Genomic DNA, 17,418 nt, shown 5'->3' with positions numbered 1-17,418 from the left:
ATTGGATAATAAGAATTTAAAATGGGGGGAAATATCATTATGAAATAAATGTTTTTCTCAAATACTCGTTGGACACAATTATTGGCACCCCTAGTAATTTTTATGAGTAAAATATCTCTGAAGTATATTCCCATTCATGTTCACAATTTTGAGCACTCCAGGGTTATTATGTTTACAGTTATATATTTTCATTTAATTAAAAAAACAAATATTTTCAAAAGCGTAATTTTTGGACTGCTGTGGGGGTGGCACTCTCTTATGCAAGGTGGTCTCTTTCTCCCTCTGCTCCTCAGTCACAAGGAGATGTTGCCTTCTTCAGCAGTTTTGTCTAAAGCAAAACATGTCAGAAGGTATTGGTAAATGCACCATCTTTATTAATTACATCTTCTCTGTCAAACAACCAGAAACAGATACCTTGGTTTATTTCTTGTTATATACTTTAAAAATAATGGAGCGGACCTGGTTTATATTTCACTGCTGGTTATATATTCTCTTTATAACTGTCTAGGTGAGAAGGAAAAATGTTGAATCTTGAAAACATTTAAGAACAACCTCCTGGATGCTGAAATCTTAGGTTTGGGTTGCTACAAGAATCAAGCACAATTGGGTTATGTTGAAAAATAAATAAATAAACAAACAAGTAAATAAAATGATATTGCCATAAAATGTAAAAAAAAATTAAAGCAATAAAATCCACTTGCCTGTCTAGATTGGCAATTTTCCGTCTATGAAAATAAGATAGCAGATATAAATATTAACAACTTAAAAGACTGAATACTTATGACTCAGACGTTGTGAGCTTCTAAGTGCTTCCTTTTTATGACTAATCTGGTTCAAATCTCTAGTAAAAATCTGAAATACAAAGATTGGTGACTGATAAGCACAATTATTATTACTGAATCTAAAAATCATAATTCTCTTCATAAGCAGTATTTTGGAAGTACATGACACTTCAACAAACAATGCATTATAAATTTTTTAGCACCCCTTCTCAGCATCACGCAGAAATATATATCTGACAGATATACCAGAATCAGAAAGCTCAAAGTTTTAAAGACCAATCTATCTGAGCTTTGCTATTCGCATTAAATTGATGTCAGCAGCTTTGAGTGGCTCACTAAAATAGACTGAAATCCTTACACCCATCAAAACACAATTGCACACATTGTCCACTGCCAGTCATTGTTTATTCACCATTGTTTGACCCTACAAGGCCGAAGAGGCTTTGTTGAAGCCGACCAGTAACTGTATGACCTCTACTTCAGCTCGGAAACCAACTACAGAGCCTAGTTAGCTTGAATGAATCAATAATGAAAATCAGATAACTTCAGTCGGCAGTTTAAAGCCCCTTTCACACTGCACGTCGGACCCGCAATATTCCCGTAACATTGCCTGGTCGCCTTCTGTGTGAAAGCAACCACATCCCGGAATTGATTACCGAATCGAACCCGGGTCGGGGACATAGTAACATTGCGGTAATCGATCCGGAACGAGCACTGTGTGAACAAAAGCCAGATCTAATTCCGTATCGAAGTGATGACGCGCGTTATCGCGCGACTCTTTTACTGGCTGTTTTGAAGGAAGATCAACATTCGCGACGAAAACATATGTGCAAACTGTAATGAAGCAGAGATCAGTTAGTTCCTCACTTTCCGCGCTGACTCAGAGATCGTTTGCTTGCTTCAGTTAAAGTATAACGTGCCAAGCGTTGTCGACTCGTACATTACACGTCACGCGCTGATGTCAAGTGTCGTTACGGGATCTTCAAGGGTTGTGTGTGAAAGCACGCACATATACCGGGTCATCACTGGCAGTGTGAAAGTGCCAAATCTAGCGACCAGGGAACAATTACAGGAACACTTTACCCCTGTATTTGCCGGAATGGCAGTGTGAAAGGGGCTTAATATGGAACAACGTGAATATGTGAATCAGGGTATGTGTTGTCTCATCCCAGTCTTGTTTACATTTCCAGTAGACTCCCAAAGGGTTTCCGTATAGCTTTTCTATATACAAATAAAGGATACTATCACTATATTGAATTTGGGTAAATATGCATACAGCATGTGGTAACTTCAAATTAGGGATGCACGATAATATCGGCACAACATCGGTATCGGCCGATAAAAGCTTAACATGACCATCATCGGTATCGGCCGATATGAATATTTCTGCCGATGAGCCAAACCGATATTCTTCAAGTGAAATAATTGACCTGTTTTTCAGATGTGAATGTCTGTCTACATTTGTAAAATAATACATTTATGGTAGAATCAGTACAGAAGAGATACATGGATTTCTCTTCAGTAAAATTAAAGTTTAAATATATCAGTATATATTTGTATATATATCGGTATCGGCATCTGCCAAAATTATTTTGAAAATATTGGCATATCGAATATCGGCCAAAATCCAATATCGTGCATCCCTACTTAAAATCAATTATGCACTTGCAATGTACACAGCCAAGTGCAGCAATGCATTTAAAGGACAGCGTTTTGCAAGGGAACTGCATGGTGACACAACACGTTTCTCTGTCATTAGATTGAAGAGTAAAGGACAGCTGGTAAAGACAAACTAAGTCCTAAGGTCACCTACAAGAACACTTTAACCTATGAACATTATAAACAGTTTTTGTGTATATTAATTGACTTTATTAGTCACAACAACTCAAATGTATATATTTTGGATTTTCTTGCTTCAAACTGTGTATATTGGAAGCCTTGTCATCTTGGTACACATTTATTGTTACAGACGTCTGAAAAGTAAGATGCTTTAAAATGCTTCTGGGTTTTTTTTTGTTTGCTTTTTTTTTTTCACAGGAAATTGTGCTGGATGTCAAGTGACAAGTTTACTATGTAACTTTTTTGTTTTTACTGTCCAGCATCAAACAGCTTCTTCCTGCCATCCATTCCAGACATGGCCTCCACATTCTTACGCCAATCAGTCACCTCTTCTTTCTATAAATGGATAAAAATGTATTTAGAATTTGCTTTGATTTGTTTAAATGAAAAAAATAATGAAAATATAATGCCAAAAGAAGAAAAAAACTGAGATAAAACACATTACCTTCTCATCTTCTTTCTTTACTGTCTTCAGGTTGGCTTTGAAATCTGACTTTGATGGCATTTTGAATTCAGTCAGCGCATCAAACTTGGCATCGTGTGACTTCTTAACCTTCTTCAGTTTGGTTTGTTGCTTTGTGCCCTTCATTTCCCAAATCTTCTGGGTCAAGGAATGGATCTGTAATGGACCACAATGATGGTAACTTGTGAAACAATTGTTTGTCAGATGTCAGTTTTGCATTTATTCATTTGAGAGCAGTGTTGTAAAAATAATCAAAAAAAAAAAATACATTAGAGTATTACTTTAAAATATTATTTAAATATTAAATAATTTACTTTAACTTAAAAAAAAATCAACTTAAAGCTTAAATCTAAACCCGAAACATTGCCTCCAAAACTAAATGAAATAAATACGTTTTAAGTTAAAAGTACTAAAATCACAAAAACTGAAATCAAAATAAACTAAAGAATAAACTAATATTAATATTAATTATAATTGGTTAAAGAGCATAAAATTACTAAAACTTAAACTAAAATTAAAACAAAAAACTCAAAAAATAAAAATAAAAGCTAATACAAAATACTGATAAATACTGTAAAAGTATGTAAATAATACTAAATAATGACAGTTTGAGAGACTTTGTGCGGGTACTTAATTATTTTCATGTTTCCTGCGATTAAAACCCATAACCTAATCAGTGTTAATTTCACTAACAACTTAATCACATGCTTTATTTACTAAACACTCGATAGCATTTGTATTCATGAATAAACTACTAAATCTTTCGTTCGACTTTCAAAAAAGTGATACATCATCACAAAACCATACCTCTTTTTCATTTTTAGCAACTTTAATTTGAAGATCATAACACGCCTCGTCAACGATATCAATTTTGCGGTGATGCTCTTTACATAGTTCCTGAAAAAACAACAAATAGTGAAGAATAAGAATAGAAATTCATGAATATACCGTTTATTTATTTCTGCATGTTGCTGGTGGAGAAAATATTAATGAAAATACCTGGACCTCCAGTGCAGACAGACCAGACAGATTGAGAGGAGGAACCCTCTTATCAAGAGAATCGGCCCTGTTTTTTTTGTTCTGCTCTTTTTCAGCTGCTAGCATAGATGTGGCCTTCTTCAATAATGTGCTCTGTAATGTAAAAGCACTGATGTGACTATAAAGTTCCAGCAGATTAGCACATAGCAAAGACAGCCAGCCTTTTCGTCCTGGATTCTAATTTTGCCTTTCATTATTTTACAGACATTTGATGTGATTTTCTGCTTAAGAAACATTTTCGAAAGCGTTGTGCTGCTTAATATTTTGTGCATGCTTGCTGAATAAAAGTATTCATTTCTTAACCTTAATCTTTAATTTATTTAAGGGAAAAATGTTACAACCCCTTACTAACTTACTAAACAGTAGTGTATTTTATAAAAAAAACAAATAGAAAACGTACTTTTAGGTGCAGCCGCCTTGTGGCAGTATACTTTGTTTGTTTCTGAAAAACATGTCATGTTTAATCACTCCAAATGATTCTTGAATAACTTATGGATTATGGTATATCTTGCCAAAACTTACCGGTCTGCAACGGCAACGCACAGAGCAATGCGATAAGAGAAAAAAAGAAACACCAAAATAGATTAACAAAAGAGATCAATAGAGCCACTCTACAATTTTAATAATAAAGCTATCAAAGTACTTACCCTTCAGACATGGTTATTTCTCTGTATGGATTCTGATATTTAAATGATTTAAAAACATATCAAGTGTTTAAAAGGACATCACATTATATGTTCCATTTTCTAAATCAGTCACAATAACAAAGGTGACGGATGGATGTCCATGTATGCGAAACATGCTTACCGTCCACACGTAGAACATAGTCTGGAAAAGTGATGAGTGCTAAGTATTTAAAAGTGCGGACGAGTCACATTGTAGAGGAAAATTTAATTTAATGGCCCTTGTATGCAAAGAAGACAGTTTATATAAAGAACTGGTGCCAAGCACTCTATCCATACCTATTCATTGCCTGATAAAGCACATGCTTGTTAGTGTTCCCAGCCTGGCTACATTTGAACATTGACACCATTCGTTCATATGGCCCAGTTTCAAGCTCTAGCCTTGAACTCACTACAGTGGATGCTAATGCTTTTTATACAGATCCTGGCCAGAACTCAACAAGTTTTAGAAGAGATTTTTATTTTAAAGTAAATTCTTGGTAGCCAGAACTACCAGAGCTATTTTGAACTAAATTATCTGGGTATAGTGAATCTTTTATGCTAATAAGAAAAAATATGTTAGAAATGTTATGCTTTTTTTTGATTACCAAAAAAGCAATATTCATTTCATACTTAAAAATGTAAGAATGCAAATTTAGGAAGTAGGCGTTCAAGAGTTCAATCAAAAACTAGCCACAAGTTCAGAGGTGTTTTCTTATCCATTGCTCAATTTTGTTTTCAACTTTTGATTGCGTAAGTGCAAGATCAACCATCTGAGAACTCTTCATGGACTAACTGGTTCTGTGAGCCAAATATCTGGCTAAGTCAAGAACCTTGGATATTGTATCCGCACTTCTCCAAGTGAAAGAGCTACAGTATTTCATAACATACATTCATTTAAGTTGACACGAGTGGCTTGTTACAGGAATACACCGTGTGGCGTTTGCTAATCCCTGCGGGGAGCCGCGGCCATGACACGGGAGAATGTAGGATCTATATGCATTCATCCTCTAACAGTGAAGGTGTGATTATGATTGTCTATAAAGTCCAAATGTGTGCTGTAAATCTACAAGCGATAAACAGACTATACAGTACAAATCCCATCAAATGTTTAGTAGTAAACTCAGTATACACAGTCAGTATTTATGACAGCATGTGTGGGTCCAATCCTGTGAATGTGATATCTTGGAGGACTTACCTTGAACTAGGAGGCATTCAGGGCAAGACGAGTTGTGTGGTGGCACCGAGGAAGAATAAACATTATATGTTTTTCATGAAGGATTTATGGAATGAATACTGCGTGTGAATGGTTCACTAAAATAGACCCCGTTACATGTCTTGTACTCACATGTGCAAATATCTGGGAAATTTGTTCTCCACTTTCCCTAAATGGAGTGTGTTTGTCATCCAGGACAGGGACATAAACATTTCTAAATGACACAGACTAGTGCAAGGGTCATGCACTTAAGTTTGAGTTTATTTGATACAAAAAGAAGCAATACACAATGTTCTTGTCAAGGATAACACAATAACTTAATTCCATTGTGGTCCTTGGTTTTAAAATAAAAAAAAAGAAGAAAATCCTAGTCAAAAAATCACAATAAAAAAATCCACTCAGACCCTTAAAACAGATCAAACGATTCTTTATTTAACTCATCTTTTAACTAGTCTTATCATCTTACTTCAATTCTCTCTGTTATCCTAATATTTATAAAAAAAAGAAAAATAAATAAATCTAAATATTAGATTGAAAAAAAATGTTTTGTTTCTTTAATGTTGCTTTGTCAACAAACTGAAACAAGTTGAAGTTGAAACATTAAAGTTACTAACTAGAAATAAACAAAAATTAAAACTATTGAAAATTGAACTAAAAACTAAAACTTAAATAGTAAAAAAATTAAAAAGGCAAAAGCAAATAGCAAAATTACCAAAACTTAACATAATATTAAAAATGAAAATTTCTGATATTTAAGAAACATGCTATGTTAACATACTTATTTATCTGAAAAACAATGCTACCGACAGTTATTCTCCTTTGAAAATGTGCGTTCAGGGCCAGAATGTCGGCACCCCGTGTCGCCAGTTGGCGGAAAACACAGCGTGTTTCATTTCATTCATGTCAAGTGCGCTCGTTCCTGTTGGTGTCGTCCATCTGGTAACCTGCGTTTGTGTCAAGTCTAAGGAGGAGGGGCAGGGTGAAAAAAACCCTCTCCAATATTTTGAATTTGGACTGCAATACCTAATTCAACCACTCAGTGTCAATCCTACATCCAGCACCTATTAAGATTCATTTAGAGATTTGGTTCATTTCGACTTACCTGATTGAACAAACACTCCTGCATTAGGAACACTTATAAGGTTTCACTTGTTAAAATGAGTTAACTACATTAATTAACTTGAATGAACAATAAAAAAAAAAAAATTTAATAAATTAATACATTATTAAAATCAAAAATATCAATTAATTTTATTTAATGGACCGTTTTATTTTTATTAACTAATGTCAGCAAAGATTAATAAATACTGTAACAAATATATTGCTTATTGTTTGTCAATGCACTTACCAATGTGATCTAATGGGACCTCACTGTAAAGTGTTTAATTTAATTTAATTGCACTTTAACTATGTTAATTCACAAAATGATTTGTTAACTCCACAAATATAATAAAATTTTCTCAGCGTAAATGTTTAAGTAAATTGGCCTTTTCTTGAACTTGCATGCTTGTGTTTGAGGAGCATAAAAACAGTTCTTCTAGGCTATGGAGCCTGTGTGTCGTGTAAATGGGGAGAGGGCAGACAGTCATGAGTATTTGTTTAGAAGGGTCTGACAGCACCGTCCTAGAGTCTGATGGATTTAATTATAATTTACAAAAAGCACTCAATGACAATGTGACACTAAAGTATTATGAGACTTTTTGTATGCTGGTATGTCATGTAGGCCCAGCCTATGATTAATTACAGCTTCCAGTGATGATATTGTGCTAGAGTTTTTACTGTGTGAAAGAATGAGAGAAGGGTTTTGCAAGAGCTTCTCAAATCCTCTGCTGACTGCTGGCATGTAGCAGTAGATATCAATGTCAGCAGACCTGACAAAGTCATTTTAGTGTTTAAATGAGGAAGTTTGACACAACTGCTGTTTGCAGAGATAGATAGAATAAATATATATATTGCTTATACAATGATTAAAATTACCCTGTTAATTATTCTCTGAACTGACATGAGCCCTCTAGAGGTAATGAGTTGATTATTATTACAGTTTTTTAAGTTTTTACAAACAGTTTACTCTAAACACAAGCACAATTTCTAAAAAAGCGAGGTGCACACTGATTGGCCAGCTATCCATTGTGTTGTGATTGGTCGAATACCTCAAGTGTGTGATGGAAATGTTATGCCCTTAACCATACTGTGAGGCCGTGTCCCAGCACGAAGAGACAAAACCAATAAAACCCATTATAAATGAGGAATTTGTTGCATCCAGTGGGGACATAATGACTGATTATAATGACTTATACTGTGTCTTTACACTTTGTGTGGCATATCGTGTCGCATAAACATAAAACCATGTCTGCATTTGAAATTACAAACAACAAGCGCTACTTTACACTGCTCAAAACTCATGTTTGAATCATCAGTGGGATATCCTTTAAATATAAAACATGTACTTACAGGCTGTGAGTCAGAAGCACCAGACTGTCCTTGCATAGTTGGAACTGTGAAGGACAAATGCGATGACCCTTGGCTGGACTCCACTTCGTCCACGGTGAAGGCTGATCCGGTCGTTCCACAGCATGAAGTTGATGTATTTCCTCAGTGACCAGCACGGATCAGCTCCAGGAATGAGGAAGTGGATATAATCCTCTTTTGGAAGGCTAAACAAAGTAGTTTTGCGTTCATAACAAAACACAGAGTATCCACAACATGGTGGCAACAACAATACTACAGCGAGAATTCAAGTTATTTTTTCTCTCAGTGTGCGGACATTTGGGCGGTTTTATGCAAATCTTCCCACGTAGTGACATAGACATGTGGGGGCGTGTTAGAACAGGGTGTTTTAGGTAGACGAGTCTCAACTTTAATAAAGAATATCTCTTTGGATTTGAGACTATACTCTTTTCAGTTTTACAGATCTTCTTTATGCACCAAGAGCTTGTAATAGTCCAAAGAGAAAGGAAAAATTTAAATCGCATCATATAACCCTTTTAAAATAGTTTTGAACGAAGTGTTTGGTTTTGCAAAATATGTGTGACATTTTACATATTGTGTGTTTTTTTTGTGGTTTTGTGTGTAGAATTTTGAGAAATGGAGCCATAGTAAAAAAAAAAAAAAAAGCTGTGTGAGCATTTAAAAAAACTGTATTATTATTATTATTATTATTATTATTTATATATTTGCCTTTTGCCAGTATTTTACTGTTGTGACCAATTATTCATTATTCTTTATAGGTGTTATATACTACAGTTAAAATAGTCTCTTATGTTCATCAAAGCTGTATTTATTTGATCAAAATACAGTTTAAACAGTAATATTGTGAAATATTATTGCAATTTAAAATAAATGCTTTCTATTTTTATTAGTGTTTACTGTCAAACAATTAATCATAAATAATAGCATCCAAAATAAATTTGTTTACATAACATATGTGTATACTGTGTATTTTATGTATATAGAAATTTAAGAAAAATCAGTTATTTCTATATATTAAATATATTTATATATAATATAAGAATATTAATATTTAAATGTATATACATGTAAATATTTTCTAAATATATACTATATGTGTATATATATATATATATATATATATATATATATATATATATATATATATATTATGTATATATACATAATATATATATATATATATATATATTATGTATATATACATAATAAATATACACAGTTGACATATTTAATGTAAACAAAAACGTTTATTTTGGATGCGATTAATTGTTGGAAAGCACTAATTTGAATATATTTTCTAATATAATATGTGATACAAAGCTAAATTTTCAGTGTGTGTGTGTGTGTGTGTGTGTGTGATTGGAGTTATTTAAATGTCGAACTTAGTCTAAAGTCCAACTTAGTAATAAATATAACAGTTTGACAAATGGCTGAGAACAGAATCTTTTTTACTTGGATGTGTAGGATTTGATTTTAAGATAAACTTGAAAATGTTCGTGAGAAGTCTGTCTTTTTGTGCATCAGGCTCTCTTCCTCCCCTTTATCAGAACTTCTGGTTTCCTCTAAATACAGATAGGATCTAAGAAAGCCATGAGAGGATGTTCGATGATTTTTCACAAGTGTATGTCTGTCGCAGTACCAGAAGATATTAAACCATGAGGGCGATTTGTTTCTCTCTGTTGATGCTTTCATGTGTCATAATGGAAATCTTAGCCCTGCATCTCATTGAAATCCCTCCGATGGAATGTTCTCAAGAGGTAAAGATGCTTTTTATTCTCTTTAATCCAATGACATTAATGTTATTCATATAAAAATTACATTTTTAATTATGCTGTACTCTGACAGGGAGTAGAATGCAGGGTCCAAGTAGGCAAGTATAAGTTGATGTCTTCTCTAAATTGACAGTAATATGAGGTTTTTAAAGACAGAATCAAAGATATCTTCGTCAAATGTTTCTTTGATGATCTTAGGTAACTGTTCAGATGAAGGTTGGGTGGTGCCAAGGTATCATGCCCCAGGGTTTCCTGATGTAACTGCAAAGATAGAAGCCAAGAGGGATGACACTAGGCAGTTTGCACCATTTCTACTCATTACATGGAGTCAGTTACCTGACAGTAAGATGTGTATGATGACATATAGATATGCACAAGACCATAATATTTAAAAATAACCAAATCATTTCAATCAAATTGCCTTTTTGACAGGAAATGTTCTTGCTCTAACAGAAAATGTACATGTGGTCAGCATAATTATCAATTTAAAGCATTTTTTTATATATATAATTTGAATTATTTTCTTCAGGTAGTATATTGACGCTGAAAGGGACTGAAGTGCGAGTGGTTGAAATGTCCACAAATCACAGTGTTTGTGTTCGGTACATTTTTTGTAACACAACACTGTTGCTAACAAACCCAGGAGGGGATAGGGTAAGAGTACTAATGCTTATATAATTGTATATGTGAAAAACTTTGAAACAGTTATTACGCAGAAATTGCTAGTAAATTTCACAAATACAAAAAAATAGCAAGTAACACATTGATTTAAACATGACATTCTGAAGTGGAAAGACTGAAATAGTATTTTCTTGAAAAATGTACAGTGCAGTATTATTTACTCTATTGTTTCAGCTTTGTCTCTTTTCCTTCATCTTTTCAGTGGACATTTTCTTTGGAGAGAATTGTGGTCATTCCCAACTTTAAATACCAGGTATTTGTAACCAATTTGCCAAAGTCAGACATAGGGAACTATGCAACGATAACCAACATTACAGTCCCAGGTGAGAATTAATAAACATTGAAAAACAGTTGAGGTTTGATGATTAGATATGTAGCAGACATTTAATACATCAGGTTATCTGGAGCTAATGCTTTAACATGCTTTAAGCATGATATTAAACAGAACATTTTCATTATGTCCTATTGGTGATTCTGAAGTGATGTATGCTTGTAAAGTGGTGTCCAGGTCTTAAAAAAAAACTTAAATCTGTTTGTCATTTTAGAGCACATTTGGGATCCGAAGGAAAAATGGTCAGTGTCAAAATGTAAAGAAAATGGTGACTTGGTGATAACAATTGAATTTGAACCAGTTCAGTTCTCTGATCAATACAAAGTCTCCATCTGCAGTCTTGACCGTTACCCAGATCTGGTGAACTCCACAATGCCACCTGATGTACGTTCCTTCATAAGTGTATATTCATACATAGCATGAATGTAGGAAGCAATATTATGAAAGCTAAATTAAATCTGTTTTAAAGGATAACAAGCGATTTCTGAGGGTTAATTTCCCGCTGGAAGCATGCCGGATAAATCACTGCATTTTGGATTTGGTGGTGAGTTAAGCCTACAATACACGGTGCAACATTTTGAGCAATGTAGCTGGGCAATGTTCAGGTGAGACACAGGGCCCACGACTGCTCTAAAGTATCCAGAAAGAGGTTTGTTGCCCATTCGAAATGAAAAATTACACAAGAAACTTGCCCCCATGTATCCTCAACTTTACAGCACTGTTTCTTACAAATATTCAGTTGTATGAGGATGTTATGTTAATTGTTATTTGTCTTCTATCACTAAATGACTAAAAGATGCCCTGTTCAACAGATTCAGCCACTGTCGCTTCGGAGCATGAATAACTTTCTGGAATACAGAGGGAAAGTTGATATCTGTCCCCGTATGTATTACACATTAACACTGAATGTCTTATTACCTGTGTATTTTTAATTAGCCAGCATTCAAATTATGATTCACAGCAGTGCAAATGTTTCAGTGTTTGGTCTTGAGCTCAGCTGAAGTTTATTTGATTTGAGTAGACCATCTTAATTAACATGTTGATGTCAGTTCTTCCAGGTGCTCCTGTTGTTTTTATCATTTTGGTGACACTGGTGCTGTTGTTGGCTTTACTGGCAGCTGCTGTTTGCATTTTTGGCTGTATTCGATTTTTGAAGAACAAGGATTCACATAAAGGTCAGTGCAAATAAATCAATCAATTAAATAAGCACATTACTTAAGGTGATGAAACAGAAGTAACGAGCAGTGACAGTATATAAAAGAAGTATGGTGGAGACTTGATTGTTTGCATCAATTGTTGGTTGTTGATAGGATTTCTCTTAAAAATAGAGGCAGATATACTGACTGGAATGGACTTTCATGATTCAAAACATTATATATTTTCTATGCAGGTAATCAGATATAATCGGGTCTATTAACCAAATTAAACAATATCTGCACATGAAATAGTGATTTGAGAAATTGTATCTGATTGCTTCCACTGTGAAAAATAGTCCATTAGGATTGATTGACAAATATTGTGTGTTTAAAAATGCAAGAAATAATAAGAGTTTCCCAGCTGGGAGACAAAATGAATGCATTTTTATTTTGTAATATTTTTTTCATTTACAATAAACGATTTATTTACAATAACTGCAAAATGTTCCATGTATAAAATGTAATAGTATTTTGTAATTAGGATAAAATATAGCCTATAAGAATTAAATTAACAGCACCTTCATAAATTTAATAAAAATAATTTAAAAAGCAAAAATACACCCAATGCCCAAATTCTTTATTCATCTTTATTCATCATTTTGTAGAAGTAGAAGTTAAAAATAAATAAATTATAAATCTAGTTCAATTCAATGCAGAAAAGGGGCATTGCCATCTTATTTGAACTACAACGAACGAACAACAGGAGTGTTATTACAATAGTGCTATTTCTTATTTTGTTTAATGTTTTTATATTGTAATATTAGAACATTATGTCCTTTTTAAGTAATGAACTGCAATACATGTGGTTGCTTTCAGAGATGGTAATGTTTTATGCTTACGCTACAATTGTATGGCCTCTGCTACAAACCTTTCAACCTCTGTAGCACCGGTGATATATGCAAAAAAAGTTAACATACAGCCCTGCCTTACATCTGGATTCCACTAAATGCAGCTTTGAAGCATTTTGTTTAAATAGCCAGATCGCAATCTCGATTCAATCACCCACACAATCTGATTCCTAAATGACAACGATTCTGCTAAAATAGTAATCCTTTGACAAGTACAATCGATCACACTGTAACATTGAAATCTGCGTTCGCGCTGCCACAGACTCAGAAACAGTAGATGGTATGAAACAAGTTCACACAGTCTCAATATATCACTCAGTATCAAACTTAACCATTGTTTTGCTGAAACTTTCATTCACTATTATTTCAATATGTTTTGAAAGTTTTAAAGCTTTTGTATCTTAATAATAATCATGACTTTTGACAGAAACGCCATCCTCAGACAGCTCAACGTGTGCAAAGGATAGACTGGAGTGGAATCCCATTCAAGAGCCTAAGAGGGTCATCATCATTTATTCTCTGGACCACCCCCTGTACAAAGAAATCGTCTTAAAGTTATGTGCCTTCATGAGGGCTAAATGTGGTACAGACATCACTCTGGATCTCCTGGATGCCGTCTGGCTCAGCACAATCGGTAGAATTCAGTGGCTGGATATGCAAAGGGAACGAATCTCCAAGTCCTCAGATAAAGTCCTGATCTTGTGCTCTCCAGGTGTACTTGCCAAGTGGAAGGCCATGTGCGGTGAGCACAAAGTGAGGCTGAAGGAGGATGAATGTTCACCCATAGGAGACATGCTGACGCCGGCTCTGAGCCTCATTATACCGGATTTTGTTCATGCTTCATCTTTCTACAACTACATGGTGGCTTATTTTGATGACGTGTGCAGTGAGGATGACGTTCCAGCACCTTTTAACGTCGTGGTGAAGTACAAACTCATGAAGCACTTTGAAGAACTTTACTTCCGAATCCTAGACATGGAAAAACATGAGCCGGGACGGACTAAGTGCATTGAAGGCATCAGGGAGAATGATTTCTTCTGCTGTCCATCAGGGCAAGGGCTTCAGAATGCTATTGAAGCTTTTAAAAATTACCAGCTGAAGAATCCAAACTGGTTTGAAATGGAGCTTTTGGACACTGATGATGAAGAAGAGGAGTCGACATTTCCTACAGACATTAACTATGGCTCTGTCACTGAATGCCATTTTCTGTTTGAAGGGTATAAAGCTCATACATGTGTCAATATGATTAAGCATCAGAATGATGAACATGTTTTAAAGTCTTCTATTGCAGAGACGGCCATAATACTCAGCGAGAATTCTTCAGTTCTTACCACAGATGTCTATTCCAGTGGTCCAGTATCCAGTAGCTATTAAATTGAAAGGTTTACCAGCAACTAAAACTGTAGCACAACATGAAATATGCTTACAGGCTCTGTGAATCGATCTAAAATTAAGCTTGACATCATAGTAACCATTACACTTCTGTTATACATTTCCCATCATTTTATTTATATTAGTTCAGCTTTGTCTTTGTCTGAATACTATTTCAAAGTTAACGTATGTTCATTTTATTCTACACAGTTATGCTAATTTGTCCATTAATACAGAACAAAGAAAAAGACATATAACCACAATAACATGTTTATGTGAGAAAATTTTATTGGCTGGCAACTTTTTCAGATTATTTACCACATCATACGATAATTATTTGTGCTTTTCCTTTACTTTCCAAGTTATAGGCAAAATTTATATTTGTCTACAAAACTCATTTTATGCATTTAAGTCAGCTTATTTCATACTTTATGTATGAAAGTTTCATATCAAGTTATGAAACAACTTATAAAACACTTTTCAAATTGTGAGTAAAAAAGGAATGAAATAATTTACAAATCTCATAAACTTATATTTTATATTTTAAGAGCAGCTGGAGGACCAATTTGCAACTTATTAGGTCAGTTGGCAAAATGATTGGGTATCAGAAGTCAAGATGGGCAGAGGATCACCAATTGCCCCAATGCTGCGGTGAAAAATAGTGGAGCAATATCAGAAAGGAGTTTGTTTCATTAGTTTTCCTGAGTTTGCCTGATTAGTTAATCTGCATTCATTAGTTTCCACCTGTGTTATATGAATCATCTTGTTTGCTCCTTTGTTTCCCTTTTCTTTAAAAGGCTTCAGTTTCATTCTGTTCTTGGGCCTGAATTAACAGTACGCTGATGTTAATATATAATGGTGTATGTGGTTTATGCTTATTAAAGAAACTGCTTTGATTCATTCTCCTTTGTCGTGTGCCTTCCTGCTACTACGTTATTACCACAGTATTACTATGCCTTTTAAAGACTTTTGCACTTTAACATGGCATGCACAAATTCCTGTTATTCTTTATTTACATATAATGCATTTTCACCTAATATATTAACTTGATGTACCCCTGAGATCTTAAGGTAATAACATTTTTGCATGTTCACGGTTCTCTGACATTAGTTAACGGTCACGTCATGCAATTAAATATATATATATTCAGATAATATTATCTGATGGATTACGTTACTAACATTTTTGTCATGTAGCATAATTTGGAATCAATTTGTAGCATAAGTAATCTGCCCAGCTCTGATTTTTAAATAATTGAATACACTTTAAATCGGCTATATTTACATATGAAAAAGGGGCACACCAAGACTTAGAAAAAACTTTTTTTTTCTGAACCTATAACTTAAAATATGTAAATGATATTTTTGAGCTGGAGTATCAATAATTTACAAGTTTTTATCGATATTAGCTATTCCATGTACTTTTTTAATCTAATCTTTGATATGTTTATAAAATCGGCTTTTTAAATTTTATTTATTTATCGAAAATCCGATATTACCGTTGTAACCACGTAGGCTCACCACGAAATTGCCCTTGTAAATCCCCCATGACAGAAATTCTGAGTAAAAGCCAGTAGATGCGATTCTCATCTAGTACAAACAGACCTAACAGGATCAAAGTTATATATATATATATATATATATATATATATATATATATATATATATATATATATAATTACATTTATTTTTTTTTACATTTCATTTGCTTCTCCTATATCATTTGTGTCTTCAGACACATAAGAACAAATTCAGTCACCAAATTTGGTACTTTGTGTTTTTGGTCAACTATTCCATATTTCTCCTACAGACAGCCTGTTTATCATCCATCCTGATGTGAAAGAGGCTTTAGCAGATCACAGGCCAGTTGTGGCTTGGAAAGCACTATCATCACATATGAAAGGCCTTATCCTCACAATCTCAGGTAGAAAAATATGATACATCTCTTAGAGTGCAATCAAATATTTATCATGCTGAACTTTTCCCTCAAGACATTCTAAAGTCAGGCTTGCAACATGACTTTTTATTTTTTTTAAAAGTACTACAGGCTATTTCTGTTGTATCCTTGCACAGAGTTTTTTTTTTTTTTTTTTTAGACAAGAATGATGAATCTGTTCTGAATCATATCTGAAGGATTCAGTATTTACTAGCTGGCTTTATTTCCTTTGTATAGTACAGCAAAGGAAGTGGAAGTGATTGTGAGAGCTGAGGGTGCAGTCCCAGCAGCCACTGGGATCCTCGAGGGCAGGATTCATGTGAGCCTTTCTTCAGATGAACTGGACTTCCTTGCTCAAAGCAAAATGTCACTAAAAGTGTCCAGAAGATATCTACCTTACATCATCGGCAAGGTCTGAAACTAAGGCAATCTTTATTTGTTACTAATGTGATTATACATATTCACGTGAAATGTCTGTACTTTGATCATTTAGGGTTTGTCGGGCTGCACAACAGCTCACAGCCTTTTAGGATATCACTTATAAATCAGGAAATACTGTCAGAAGCCAGAAAAAAAAAATCACCATGATTTTATAAATGAAATGGTGTAAAAAAAAAACAGCCATATGATATATGAACAAACCAATGTAAAAAATATATGTAATGTGACGAGTCAGCTGCCTCCTCCCTGATTATCACCGGCACCCCGTCCTAAATCGCCGCCCTTCACCAGGCTCCCGACTGGAGTGGGTGTGTGAGAGGAGGGGCGCTGGATGAGTCAGGGCTGGCGGCGTGTGATGGGGCACACCTGAAGGA

The 17,418-nt window shown here is 34.3% G+C and overlaps 2 protein-coding genes across 2 annotated transcripts; one reads left to right on the top strand and one right to left on the bottom strand.

The window, feature by feature from the left end:
• Window positions 1-2,870: 2,870 nt before the first annotated feature.
• On the bottom strand, window positions 2,871-4,270 carry LOC127946893 (troponin I, fast skeletal muscle-like). Its single transcript, XM_052543713.1, has 4 exons — window positions 4,084-4,270; window positions 3,887-3,981; window positions 3,067-3,265; window positions 2,871-2,957 (listed from the first exon to the last, which is right to left on the bottom strand). The coding sequence occupies exons 1-4, from the start codon at window positions 4,186-4,188 to the stop codon at window positions 2,871-2,873; spliced, it is 486 nt and encodes a 161-aa protein (XP_052399673.1). The 5' UTR covers window positions 4,189-4,270.
• Window positions 4,271-10,344: 6,074 nt separating this feature from the next.
• Window positions 10,345-15,546, top strand: LOC127947343 (interleukin-17 receptor A-like). Its single transcript, XM_052544416.1, has 8 exons — window positions 10,345-10,583; window positions 10,771-10,895; window positions 11,125-11,245; window positions 11,468-11,637; window positions 11,723-11,797; window positions 12,066-12,135; window positions 12,303-12,428; window positions 13,725-15,546. The coding sequence occupies exons 1-8, from the start codon at window positions 10,379-10,381 to the stop codon at window positions 14,669-14,671; spliced, it is 1,839 nt and encodes a 612-aa protein (XP_052400376.1). The 5' UTR covers window positions 10,345-10,378; the 3' UTR covers window positions 14,672-15,546.
• Window positions 15,547-17,418: the final 1,872 nt, after the last annotated feature.

This window comes from Carassius gibelio, chromosome A25, assembly GCF_023724105.1.
Source record: "Carassius gibelio isolate Cgi1373 ecotype wild population from Czech Republic chromosome A25, carGib1.2-hapl.c, whole genome shotgun sequence".
Classification (NCBI taxonomy): domain Eukaryota; kingdom Metazoa; phylum Chordata; class Actinopteri; order Cypriniformes; family Cyprinidae; genus Carassius; species Carassius gibelio.
Note: the sequence above shows the minus strand (reverse complement) of the source record. Positions and strands in the feature narration are given on the sequence as shown.